The 14582-nt window shown below is 35.8% G+C and overlaps 1 protein-coding gene across 1 annotated transcript; it reads left to right on the top strand.

Annotated features, from left to right (window-relative positions):
- Nucleotides 1-8641: 8641 nt before the first annotated feature.
- LOC110926088 (xyloglucan endotransglucosylase/hydrolase protein 9) lies at nucleotides 8642-10408 on the top strand. Its single transcript, XM_022169840.2, has 4 exons — nucleotides 8642-8852; nucleotides 8947-9047; nucleotides 9303-9496; nucleotides 9842-10408. The coding sequence occupies exons 1-4, from the start codon at nucleotides 8645-8647 to the stop codon at nucleotides 10251-10253; spliced, it is 915 nt and encodes a 304-aa protein (XP_022025532.1). The 5' UTR covers nucleotides 8642-8644; the 3' UTR covers nucleotides 10254-10408.
- Nucleotides 10409-14582: the final 4174 nt, after the last annotated feature.

The raw sequence follows: 14582 nt of genomic DNA, 5'->3' as shown, positions 1-14582 counted from the left end.
ATTTTAAACATAAAGGACACCGCCTGCAAATGAGTATAAAGATAAAGGACAATCTTTACAATTCACTCGAATAAATATTTGCACATAATAAAGGTTAAGTGGTTGAGAGTAAAGTTATCCTATAATGTCTCTTAAATTTACAAAGAGTATAAAGACATAATGGATCATAAAACATAACATAATGAATAGAAAAATAAAACACAATGCCTCGAAATATAACACACTGTCAAGGAAAAGAGACACAATAAGTCACAAAAAAGACATAATAACACAAACAAAGAAAATACACAATGCTAAAAGAAAAAAAAAGACAATGATCTAAACAAAAATTTTAAAATCTAAAAGCTAAAAATTCAAAAGTGAAAACCTAAAACCTCATATCATAAAATTCGACGAGACGGTTCCAATGCCACTTGAATGAGTTCAATCGAAGTCCATTTGATACCCTTCCTACACCTTCCTATTTTTAGGCGACTATATTTAAACCTTATCCAGTAGTTGGTTCTTACCTTCAAACCTTATGTAGTTATAAGTTCTTAGGGTGCATTTGTCATGACTTTTTTTTTTTTTGAAGAAACTATAATTTGTCACCATGGCGGTGACTACGGGGTGATGGATTGACAAATTGGGCGACTTTAATGGGCATGGCGATTGTGAGGCGGGGGTAGATGGTGTGACGGGGAAGGGGCATTGACGACGACAACTACGACGGTAGTGGGGGTGGTTAGGGCGGTAGTGGCGATGACCAAAGAAATTGGAATCTTTGAACACTTATTGTCGTCGCTTTCACCGCCCCTTGCCACACACCACTTCACTACCGTCATCATCCACCCCCACCATCGTTGTTATCGATGTTCCTTTTGACATCGTTATTGTCACTGCTCCTTCCGCCATTGTCATCGCAATCACCCTCATACCCCTACTTTGTTATCATCACCGCCACGACCCCACTGTAGTCGTCACCACCGCCATCCTCACCACCACAACCATCGCCTCCCCCTACCAACACCTATAATATTTATGGTGTAGGTGGTGTTCATATCATTCTCTATGATGGGGTAGTGATGCTAGAGGTGCCAGGGGTGATAAGTAAGATCTTGGTTACTTAGGTAGAGGCGGAAAGCCGCAACCTAGGGGTGAAAGGCAGTGGCAGGGTCGATTAGTAGGCGTTGATTGTAGTGATATACTCCAATCCCTTTGTAATTGTTTTGTTAGGGTGGAGGGTATCATTCAATCACTTTAGGGTGTTTGAGTTACCGTCTAACCAATAATATTATGCCATGTCAAGTCCCCATTCCACTCCCCATTTTGCACTCAATCACTAGCAATGGTTCAAACACTATTAGGGTGTTTGAGTTATATATTTTTTAATTATTCATAAATCAATCCCACTCAAACAATCGGTGTATATACACCGAACAAGACACTCACCGATCATCGAAAAGGGGGCGGCGACCATTCACCGTGCGGTGAAAACAACTCCCCGAAGGGGTCCCCGACATCATACCGTCCGCCCTTAACCGGACACAATACAATAAAACTTCATATTCATTTGATAAATTCCAATTCAAATTTCAAAGTCTTTTGATAACTTTCATTTCCAAAATCATTTTCATTGACAACCTTTAATTCTTTCAAAAAAATTCAGCAATCGTTTGTTTAACAATAATCAATTTAGAATAACAAGCATGTTATATTCATGTCGTGTCTTGATTTGATTCTTGAAGAAATTACCGTAATTGAATTTTAGGCTATATCCCGTTCCCAAAATTCCTTAAAATTGGAATCAAAATAAATTTATTTAAAATGATATGTTTGACTCAATGAACTAGTTGATGCCCCGTCCACGTTGCGGGGCGAAGGCCGAATAATTCTCAACCAATTAAAAAAACAGTACTATAGTTTTGTTAGAAAGGAAAACTAAAACGATGACAAGATCGTAATTTTTAGCGGGGGTAAAATCGTAATTTTTAGCTAGGGGAAAACCATATTTTTATTTTGAATTCGGGGAAAAACGTAATTTTGAATTGAGGGTGAAAGCGTAATTTTGAAACGAGGGGAAAATCGTAATTTTTTTTACATGCTACAATTCATTCATTACAGAAAAGACAAAAGATAAAGCAAAATAAGTTGTTGTGTATATAAAACCTCATTCAAACGAAATACAATTTACTTACTGTGTGTATGAAAAGTAATATAAACGGTGCAATTACTTGCATTGCTACGTTGCTACAGGATTTGATGAGCTCGGTACGAACCGGTACGGAAAATACCGTTACCGAAATCCCCAAAAGTGGGTACCGGTACCGAATATACCTGGTACGGTACGGATCGGTACCAGTACTGGTACGACACCGGCATTTGAGGGTAAAAACAGAAGAAACCGGTGTCGAACAGATACCGAAAATATACCCGTTTTGGTAAATTCGATACCGATACAGGTACCCGATACCATAGTTTATTACCATATTCATTCAATTATGTTTACTGTTCATTCAGTTCTCTTTTTAATATATAGGACAATTAAAAATTTATAACTCAATATAGATAGCAATTAAATATAATAAAATATAATTATACCTTTTATAGTATTAATGTATAAATTTTAAATTTATAATGCTACTGATATTATCATTTTGGGTAGCTTCTTGATTTATTTAACATGATCATTTAAAGAAAAACCTTATAATCTGTGTTTCTGATAAGTTCTTTTTTCTTCAAATAAAATACAAAATAAATCATATTTCAAACTCTTTATATTGATAAATTTTATTAAAATGGGGTTTTCAAAATTGCTTATTGTTAATTACTTATTCTAAGGTCAATTCGTTTGTGTGTAATCGATTGTTCATTTTGAATTGGTGTATTGATTGTATTAGCATATAGTTTGAAAATAACACGAGAATACCAACCGCTCTTATTACAGACGAAACCCGCCACGAAACGCGAGGTTCCTTACTAGTTTTAATAAACTTAATATATTGTACAATCATTAACTAATATGCTAAAAACTATAATATATTATTAAAATGTAACAATGTAGGTTTTTTTATCTAAATTTTAAAATGATTTGTGGTTAGTTTTTGGTTTTTGGATACTTAAAACTTTATAATTAGATTCAAATATGTTGTAGATTCTCTAATGTATTTAACAAAAACTATTTCATTACTTCATTGGCCAACAATTTAAACTAATTAAAAAGCTTCCTAAAGAATATTTTACTCTGACGAAAGTTGTAAGCTTTTGGAATGACTATCAGGTATAATTGTCTTATTATGCTTTACTAACAAATAATTTTTATTATTTACCCGTGTAGTACATAAGACTATAACCGGGTTTATATTGTAATATGTAAATATATTTAAACGAGGATAATTGTAGATTTGAATTTAGTATCTATGTTTAAATAAGTTTATAATAAGTATTCCATTCAGATTGAAGTTTGTGTATAATATTTTTCAAACTAAATACTAACTAGTATTAAGCAATCCCTGCGTTGCGGCAGAGAGGAGCACTAATGCCACACTACTGACAGCGACCACTGACACTGAAGTTGCGGTTTTAATGCGAAGAAATTAAACAGAAACGCAAAACATATAATAAAATAACTAATTTGATCTAGGACTCGCGCGTTACGATGAACCTGCGTCAATTTTTTCCTGTTTAATAGGTTCATTGTAATCTATATATGATATATATCATTACCACTATAAAACCATAATGCATACATTACAACAATCATTGCATCAATATGTTGCAAATTATATTTATACAAAATTTTGGCTAAATTAATTAGATTATTATAAATAATAAAAATTTACAAATAAAACAACACAACTTTGAATGGATCAAACCGATTGAATGTGGCAAGATAATAAAATCATTATTTGATTAGGGTACAACCACCTAAGCAAAATTTACAACTATACATGCATACAAAACAGATTGAATTTGGTAAGGTAATGAAACCATTATTTGATTAAGGTACAACCACTTAAGCACAACTTACAACCAATATTTGATTAAGTTACAACCACTTAAACATAACTTACAATCAAACATGCATAGTTTGATTAACGTACAACCACTTAAGCATAACTTACAATCAAACATACATACAAATGTTTCAAATTAATAGTATAATAGTATAATAATAATAATAATAATAATAATAATAATAATAATAATAATAATAATAATAATAATAATAATAATAATATTAATATTACGAACGAGAAAATAAAGAAGATACCTAACAAACAAGAAAACAAACCACAAAAGTATCACTTGTAAATTAACTAGTAGATGCCTCGTCCGCGTTGGGGGGCGAGAGCCGAATAATTCTCAATCAATTAATAAAAGACTACTATAATTTTCCTATGAAAAAATACGATTATAAGACTGTAATTTTGAGCTTAGGGCAAAACTGTAATTTTTCAGGACTAATGAGCCAGTGTTAGGCAGCTAGAGTTATGCGCCGCCCGCGTTGCGGGGCGCTAAACCGAGTATTTCTTAGATTAATAACATGTACGCCTTTATGTCGGTTAGTTATACATGCTACCTATAACACAATATCAAAAAAGATATATCAAGTTAACCAATTAAAGAAAAACAGTACCATAATTATGATAAAAAAATTAACTAAAACAATGACAAGCGTGTAATTTAGAGTTGGGGGCAAAACAATAATTTGTAAGGACCAATTAGCGAGTGCTAGGCAGCTGTTTGGCATGAATAAAAACAAAATTAAGTCAACAAAGTAAAATAAAACACTACCATGGTTTTGCCAAAGAAAAAAACGATGGCAAGATTGCAATTTTTAGCGGAGGTAAAATCGTAATTTTAAAATGGAGGTAAAATGATATATTTGAACTGAGGGCAAAACCATTTTTTTATTTTGAAATGGGGGCAAAATCGTAATATTTTAGCTGCGGACAAATCGTAATTTATTTATTCTCTGTGGTTTACTCACTTGTTACTTGTGTAGTCCCTACACTGGATGAACGTTAGCTTGTTTTAGCTGCGGGCAAAATTGTAATTTTAAACTGTGAACCAAATCGTAATTTGGCAGGACTCTAGCTGAGGGCAAAGCCATAATTTTATTTTGAACTGTGGGCAAAATTGTATTTTTAACTGAGGGCAAAATCGTAAATTTAAGCAAGAGGCAAAAGCAAAATTTTATTTTAAATCTAGGGCGAAATCATAATTTTACACCTGGGATAAATTTGTAATTTGGCATTACATATAAATAACTATTATATGAAAAAAGGAAAAAAAAACAAAAGTCAAAAGTGGCGCCTCTTCACCAGTGACTGATATTCCCACCGACATTCACATCTTATGTTTGTATGTATTGTAAATAGTGTAACTAAGTTACAGTAATTTTTTGAGTATATGTTTCATTTGTAAAACAACAAAATAGAGTTTAACATACATTATTATTTCACCAAAAAACTTACAAAGTTACATCAAAATAAAAGGTAGAGAGATAACAAGCTACGATGTCACCCCTTTTTGAATTGCAAACCATAACCTTTCGAAGACAAACCCCTGCCTCCTAGGGTTGAACAATTGCTGTGGATGACCTGTTGGACCCTGGTTAAGAAGTGGATAGCTTCTAGCGCTATGAAGCCAAATGTATCAAAGACAAAAGGGACAAACACATGCTGGTTCTCTACGCAAGCTTTAGCGTGCTTATCCATTTTCTTCGATTCTGCCTTTCTTGCTGCCTGTCCCGCTACAAACTCGTTTTCCATTAAACCAACCAAAAGGAAAAACCCCCGTGAGGTCCATACAAGCATGTTTCCCCCAACCCAGCCAAAGACGGGCAGATCCGATGGTCGCAGAGTAGACCTCCCTTACATAGGGTCCGTGAGGAAATTCACACTAGCCCCTTTCTTAGTAAAGATCCCAGCTCTTCTCAGGAGATCACACAAAAAATCCCGCACCTAGCCATGACAATATTTAAACCCAGAAAGCTCTTTACAATGAACTATGTACTCTCCATACAAGCTTTACAGCATATCGGACATGTTTCATCTTCTATATTATTTTCATTTTTATTTTCATAATATTAATATTTAAACTATTATTATTATTATTATTATTATTATTATTATTATTATTATTATTATTATTAAATCTTAAAGATTTAAGGTAACAACTTTTTGAAATCACAAGATTATAACAGAGATAAGTTATTTATTTTTTATTACTAAAAATAGCGTAACGCGGATAATCAGTAGTTATATCTATCTTTTAAGACCGCTGGGTGTGGGCGTTACTTTTGGGCGTTTATGGCCCTTTAGCGCCGGGTGGCGTTTTGGTGGGTGTTGACCGCTTGACATGGAAATACTGCTTGGCGTTGGCCGTTGGCTTGGGGTGACATGTCTGTTAATGGTTGGCTGGTTTTTGATGACGTTTAGCTAGCCCCTTCCACAACACCGGCCTGACCACGCGGCTTTTACACACCACTTTTTTGGGTGTAGAATGGTGAAGCCCACATCTGTTACGTGTCAAGCAATGCTCCCAACCCAAACCCCTATACACTTGAAAAGGTCTAATTTTTACATGGTGGGGACTTTGATATAAACGGAAATAAGTGAAATTTAATACGGGCTTTAATAATTCAAATAGAAGAAGGGTGTTGAGTGGAAATCTCTGCTGTCCCAGCTGGCCCTCTGACAATATGACGTCACACATAAAACAAAAAACAAAAGATATTTTCAATGCCCTCTCTCGCTAGGCATGCTTGTTACAGTTGGGTAATTTTTTTTTAATTTTATTATATACTAGAAGCTTATCCAATACTACTTCGTAATTTTCTTTTGAATGGCTATAAAAATTTTAAATTTAAAATACTAACCTCCTTGGAAAAAACAAGTTATAAATTTTGAACGGAAATAAAAAATTAAATTTAGAATATGAACCTCCTTGGATATAAAAAAAAGGAAAAAAAGAAAAAAGAAAATACAGATAAGTTAATAATTCTATAATCATGATGCGAACTTTATTCGCGTATGTTTTAAATGAGGCTAATGAGTTAACAAGAAGATACATAAAGCAGAGTGGGTACTTGATAATAAATGTGTGAAAAATAGATACCCGAAGATGCATATGAATTAAACAACTAAAAATTCGCGACCTAGTAATATGGTTGTTCTTTTCACAAATTTTGTGGCTTTTAAGTGTAAAAAATTTTGTTAATTTTAATTTAAAATTAAACAACTAAAAAAGCCACACATTTTGTACACTCATATAAAGCTGGGAGACGCGGAATAGAGCCCAATACTATATATCAGTACATCGTCTGCCACATGGACAATAATGCCCCCTTTAACTATGTTAAGATGACGAGGGCGTGATTGAAAAAAACTTGATTGTTGAAACAAGATGGCCCCCACTACACAACCCTTTGGTGCTCACCATTGTGTTAGCGGAGGGGAATGACGCCTTGTAATGGATGGCGGTAGTGGGGTGATGTTTAAGGCGTAACGATATTATCTGGAGATGAGGTGTGAGTATGTTAGGTGTCTCTCAAGAAAAAATATCTAGAAATTTGAAAGTGTGTTATGTATGTTGTTTTTTGTCATCTTCTCTAGTTCGTAGTTAGACTTGATGATTTATTATGTACTGTTTCTAAATTCAAACCATTTTAGTACTAGATAATAGGAAATTTATTTTAGAAAGGCTGGTAAACAGGCAATAAATTGTCCTGCAATGCCTTTTCAATAGTAAAACCGATCCTACTCAAAATGAAAGTATGATTCCTTAACGTCGAGAAATTGTTATGCACAACCTTGTACACTCTCTATTCATGAAATTACTATTTTGTTCAAATATTTTAAAGGGTGTAAATAATTTCCCATAAAATAACGTTACCTTCAAGTTTTTTTTAACGACCAACAGAATCAATCCTGAGCACTCTCGGGCCACCAGTGGACAAACAGAGTACTCCGAGAGTAACCTGAGTCCACCACCAATTCCGAGGAAATCCCAGTAACCCACCGGTCCGTAGGCACGACAGTGAAATTACCGGTAAAACCCGTTTGGCTTAAGGATCCAACCCAGATTTCCTCGAATATAAAATATTTAATAAAATTACAGTTATAACGTTACTAGTAAGGTTTGATGTAGCAGGCTAAATCAAGATATTTTTCAAAAGAACCTGTTAACAAAAGATATGAAAAACGATACTTTCTGTTTATTTAGATTGAAGTTTATCCTCCACGCTCCTAACTAGACAAACGATACTAGTTTGTCCTCCACGCTTCGTAACTATGTACAAATAGCGCGTGGGAGCATTTACCAATAAAGGAAAGGGTGAATGTAAAAGAGGGACGTCCTTTTTAACCACTAGATAAATGACAGCTATACAGTACCTCCTCCAGCTGTAATCAGCCACCTGTCGTTCTCTCATTCGTCATCATTTCCAGTTATCTTTTCCGATAGCGACTTTTCGTACCGCACTAGCCCCTCATACTCAAAACACCCATTCATAGCCAGCTCAAACGGCTAGTTTTTTAATTTAAATTTCATCCATTGTGGGCTCCACTCATCCTACATGCAATTCATATATCCTACGTGTCGCTGATATGTCCATCCTCACACATAACATACTCCTATATAACCACCCCTACACTACATGTTTTTCCCACAACAAAAACCTTGTAATATGTCTTCCATCATGGCTGATTCTTCTTCATCTTTAGTTGCTGTTGCATTGTTTCTATCTTTGTTCTTTTGTGCTAATGCTACTGCTAAATTTGATCAGCTGTTTCAGCCTTACTGGGCTCCTGATCATTTCTCGTTTGATGGTGATGCCGTCAACATGAAGCTAGATAACTTCTCTGGTAGATTGATAGTTATATACATTTTTTGTTGCAACTTTCAATGAAACTTTTATCCTAAGTTTATTATTTACTAATTGTATATTTTGACACTCAGGAGCTGGATTTTCATCAAAGTCAAAGTATATGTTCGGAAAAGTCAACATTCAGATCAAGCTTGTTGAAGGCGATTCCGCGGGAACTGTAACTGCATTCTACGTGAGTTATTTTATTGTATTTTATTTTTTTACAACGACTAACTCATACAATCTCTAAACATACTCTTAAGTTTACACTCAACTAGTGGAGAGACACATTTACATTTTACACAATGTTTTCATAACCGGACTGAACATCGAACCAGACACCTCAACGGTGCACTGGTCAAACCGGATTAAAAACACCTTGATATCGAAGTTTGCTTCTGCAATGTTTGATTCGTTTCTAATATTATATGGTTTATGATCTGAGCAGATGTCATCTGACGGTCCAAAACACCACGAGTTTGATTTCGAATTCCTGGGGAACACTACCGGCGAGCCTTACGTTGTGCAGACAAATGTGTACGTGAATGGTGTGGGTAACAGGGAACAGAGGCTGAACCTGTGGTTTGACCCAACAAAGGACTTCCATACTTACTCTATTCTATGGAACCAGCGTCAAGTTGTGTAAGTTTCTTATCCAAAACACACACACAAACACACTTTGTGTACAAATCTTGAAGCACGATATTACTCAAGTGTTATCTTATTACGCTAGACTTGCTTGTACATTTCAATCATTCATTTCATTGTCTTTTATATATGCAATGATGGGTCTGAATTGGAAAGCAGGCAAAGTAAATACCTTATTTATTATACATTGAGTGTCACGCCCTTACTTTTCATTCATATAAGTTTTAATGCATGTAGTACAATTAAATATGCACATGCCACTTGAGTGCAACATTTTACAATGAATAATATTGTAATGTAATGATCTTAATAATATAATATTATGTTATTTTGTTACAGGTTTTTGGTTGATGAGACACCAATTAGAGTGCACACTAATTTGGAACACAAAGGTATTCCATTCCCTAAAGACCAAGCAATGGGTGTTTACAGCTCGATTTGGAATGCGGACGACTGGGCCACACAAGGGGGCCGGGTCAAGACTGACTGGACCCATGCCCCCTTTGTGGCGTCGTACCGCGCATTCGAAATAGACGGGTGCGAGTGTCCCGTGACAACTGCGGATTCCGATAATGCAAAGCGATGTGCCAACAGCGGTGGTTGGTGGGATCAACCGGTGTTGTCTGAGTTAAATGTGCATCAAAGCCACCAGTTGATTTGGGTGCGGGCAAACCATATGATTTATGACTACTGCAGTGACACTGGTCGGTTTCCATCGGTTCCAGCGGAATGCGAACACCATCGTCATTAGTCGGTTGTTTGTGATGGATTGAGAATCAAATGTTTGTGTAAAAATTAATTAAAAGGCATGTGGAAAAACAACATAAGCTTCATGTTGAACATTTGGTTAATGTATGATAATTCTAGTTTTAGTTACTGTTCATTTATATTATTGTTCCTTTCATATTGTAGTAATGTTATTAAAAACGTGTGTTAATTAGTATGTTTGGATTATTCTCTAAGATAAAGATGAAAATAAGTCCTGTGACTGTGATGGAATTATATTCGGTCACGGGCTTCCATACATGGGCCCATGTGAGAGAAAAAAAAGGCAGTACTATGTATAAATTTTCAACAAATTTTGGGCCCACCTAAGGAAGAAATTTGTACCTTTGGGTCTGTAATATATTTTTACGATTTTTTCATAAAACAGACAAATTAAATCTATCACAAAGAGATGCTAATTATATATATTTTTTTTTCACAATATCTATATGACTCTATGTATGTAAGTGATAATATTACAAAATTTTAACTTTTTTAGATATAAAAGTCTTTAAATAAGTCCAATTAAATTGTTACAATTTTGAAGGAATCTTAAAGAAGGGATTGATTTGATTTAACTTCAAATTTGTCTCTTAAGAAGTGAGTAGTCACGGTCTACATATAATTGAGTCTATACGGTTGTTGTCAACGATAATAATACAATGAAATAATTGTCGTAGCTCACATACGTTAATAATGAATGCGTTGGTGGGCCACGTAAGAATCATCACAAATTGAATAAAGTTGATAGACCATACCAAAATCCATTATTAGAAATGAGATGCACTTCACAAACTGATTTTTTTTTCACTCCATACATATGGACCACATTCTAAACCGACTTGGGTGTGTTTACCTCAAAAAAATACATCCATATGCTGTAAATTAATCAAATCTAGCCAAGGGGTACGAGATATATAATAACGAAAAGCTAGTGTTATTTATGAATAAAGCTGTGATAATTACAAAGAAAACGTAACCTAATCATAACTCGTAAGTATAATTGTAAAATCATATTTGAAATATAATCTTCACCTTCCCCAATGGATTAGCAGAAGAAAAGGTTTGATGAAAATCTAATTCAGATATTATCCAGTTATCTGCGTATCTAGCTATGTCATCTCTTGTTAATCCGTTGGTAAGGCTACTTGGTATGATTGAGGCTCATCGTTGGAGGATGACCCTCCATGTAAGCGACACGTCATAGTTCTTGGAGGATGCCCCCAAGGATGTGAAACCAAGGAAATTGAGGATGAACATACCCCACCAACTTAATTTATATATAAATTTTTAATTTCATTTACTTTTTTAACATTTATTAAATAACATATAAAAATAAATCATTAATATTAAAAACCAAACATTACATAATATAAAATATAAAAAATCAAACATTACATAAGTTAAAAAAGATATAACCTAAAAAAATAAAAATCCTAAGAACTACCTCACTTTTTCATGATTTTTTCTTGCATTTTCTTTAAAACCACTCGATTACATAAGTTAAAAAAGACATAACCTAAAAAAATAAAAATCCTAAGAACTACCCCACTTTTTCATGATCTTTTCTTGCATTTTTTTTTTAAAACCACTCGCTTTTATTCAGGATAATTGTTTATATCGATTGTCATTATCTCCCATTCTTTTAGTTCCTTCTTTTCTTGCTTCAACTGAACCCGTTCTTCCACCTTGCGTTCCTTCGCTTTTGCCTTTTGGGCCGTGACCTCAGTATACGCTTTGAACTGGGTCATAAACTCGTCCATTTTGGAACCGCCCTCCATTGCGGCTTGTATTTTTGCAGCACCTCCTTTTTTGATTTGTCCCTGCCCTGGGACGTTCCTTCTCTCGAAGCGCGTACTCTTCTTCGTCAAATTCGGGCTCATCGTTTATATTAATTTGACATCGTGCGTCCGAGCCCCCCGCACTAAAACTACCGGTCTCCGAGGTTTTTTTTTTCGTTTAGCCATTGCAACCTCATTTGGAACCGACGCCCACTTGCTATTGGTTCGTAAAACTTCCCAAGCCCGTACGTGTGGGAAAATGGACTCATGCATAATTTCGTATTTATCCATCGCCGCTTTGAAAACATCTTTGTCACTCATCCCACTACGACGATTACTTGTATATAAATTATTATATATCGACGCAAAGCGGTTCACGACCGGATGCATCTTTCGCCACTTTGGAGAGATCGAGTCGACATCGCGATAATGGCCTTGTTTCATGATTGTTAGACTAAATTGTTTAGATAGACAAGATTATTATTATTGAGGGTACTAAACTGTAATTAGTTTATCTATATATAGGGCCTTGTATTCTTTATTCATAATCAATAAAAACCAATTACAATTACAACCAAATATATGCTTTGATTTGGTATCAGAGCTGGTCCATCCTAACCCTAATATACAAACCCTAGCTGCCGTCACTGTTCAACAGTACTGTTCACGTTTACTGTTCACGTTTTTTTTTTCCAGCTCCAGCTTTTTGATCAATCAACCCTAACGGATTCCTATGGCTGCCATTACACTCTTTACAAATTAAGAAAAAGCTACCCACAACTCTCACAAATTCAGTTTCACTCTAAAACCTACAAACTATGGCTACTGGAAACAGATAGTCGAACCCTTTCTTGCCTCGCATAACCTTTTCGGTTATGTGGATGGTACCATCCCATGCCCGTCACAGAATGTAACAACTGGAACTACCACTACTGTCAACCCTAGCTATGCTCCATGGATTGCTAATGATGCCCATGTACGTATGCTTATTGTCAACACAGTCTCTGAAGAATCTTTTCAGCATGTTCAAGGTCAAACTTCTCGTGAGGTATGGTTATCACTAGGACGCGCTTATGCACCTGTTTCTTCCTCTCATGAATTTACCCTCAAAAGTCAGTTACTGAGAATCACCATGAAAGGTGATGAAAAACCAGCCAACTACTTGGCACGGGCCCAAGAGTATGCTACTGCTCTAGCCAAAATAGGTGAACCAATGAAGGATAAAGACCTAGTCATGTTAACTGTTACAGGGCTCCGTGAAGAATACAATGGCCTCAAGGCTAACTTATTGGCTCGTTCCCCTCCTGTTACCTTTAACGAGCTCCATGGGTTACTAAGTGACAATGATTTTATGATCACAAAGATCTTGGCTGCAAATCAGCAGGTCCCACATGCTCTTTTTGCGGCTGCCACACCAGCACAGCAGCCCCTTACAACTGCTGTCACACCCACTCAGCAGCCCAATATTGATACCATACAACAACAACTTCATACCCTTCAACTCATGGCCTCTCAGTTGGGTTATCAGCTCAATCCTGCACCTTCATTACAACCACAGGCTTACTTTGGGTCTCGGTCATTTAACAACAACCGTGGCAACCGTGGCTCTCGCGGTCCTTCGCGTGGTAACTCTCGTGCTAACCCAAATAACCGCAATCGGGATACTAGTGGCACACGTCAATTTTCTGGGGCTTCAACCCAAAACACTGTTTATGGCCACTGTAACCGTTGTGGCATTGGTCATCTCCCGTCTCAATGCCCTAATCAGCCCAATCAATCACGTGCAGCGCCACAGGCAAATTATGCTACTTCCTCAGATGCTGGCTCACAATCAGGACTTACTTGGAAGCCTGATACTGGAGCTAATGAACATGCTACCCCAGACTTATCTGGCATTGACAACCCTGAAGCCTACTTTGGTAATGATTCTTTACTTATTGGTGACGGTAAGCCACTACCCATTTTTCACATTGGATCCTCAACCATTTACTCACCTAACAAAACCTTTAAATTATCCGATATACTTCATGCTCCTGAACTAAAACAAAATCTTTTGTCTGTTCAAAAATTTTGTGTTGATAATGATGTTTTCTTTGAATTTCACTCATCTTATTTTGTTGTGAAGGACGACTCTACACGCACTACCCTCCTAACGGGTCCCAGTGAACAGGGCTTGTACTCCATTCGTCTGCCACAGCTCAAGTCTATTCCCAAGGTGGCATTCACTGCTGTCAAAGCATCTTCCACCACTTGGCATCAACGCTTAGGACATCCTCATGCTCAAGTTTTTCGTTTCATTGTTTCACATTTTTCTTTACCCAGTTCGGACAAGTTTTCTAATAATTTATGTACTTCGTGTCAATTAGGCAAGTCTTCCAAATTATCTTTGTCAGACTCAACCTTTCGGAGTACCGATTTTTTAGACCTTGTTTATTGTGATGTTTGGGGGCCTTCGCCCGATTTATCATTTGATGGTTGTCGTTACTTTTTATTATGTGTAGATCATCATTCTAGATATATGTGGTTCTATCCAT

Source organism: Helianthus annuus, chromosome 17, assembly GCF_002127325.2.
Source record: "Helianthus annuus cultivar XRQ/B chromosome 17, HanXRQr2.0-SUNRISE, whole genome shotgun sequence".
NCBI classification, from domain to species: Eukaryota; Viridiplantae; Streptophyta; class Magnoliopsida; order Asterales; family Asteraceae; genus Helianthus; species Helianthus annuus.
The sequence above is the reverse complement of the archived record's forward strand: the minus strand, read 5'-3'. Positions and strand labels throughout refer to the sequence as shown.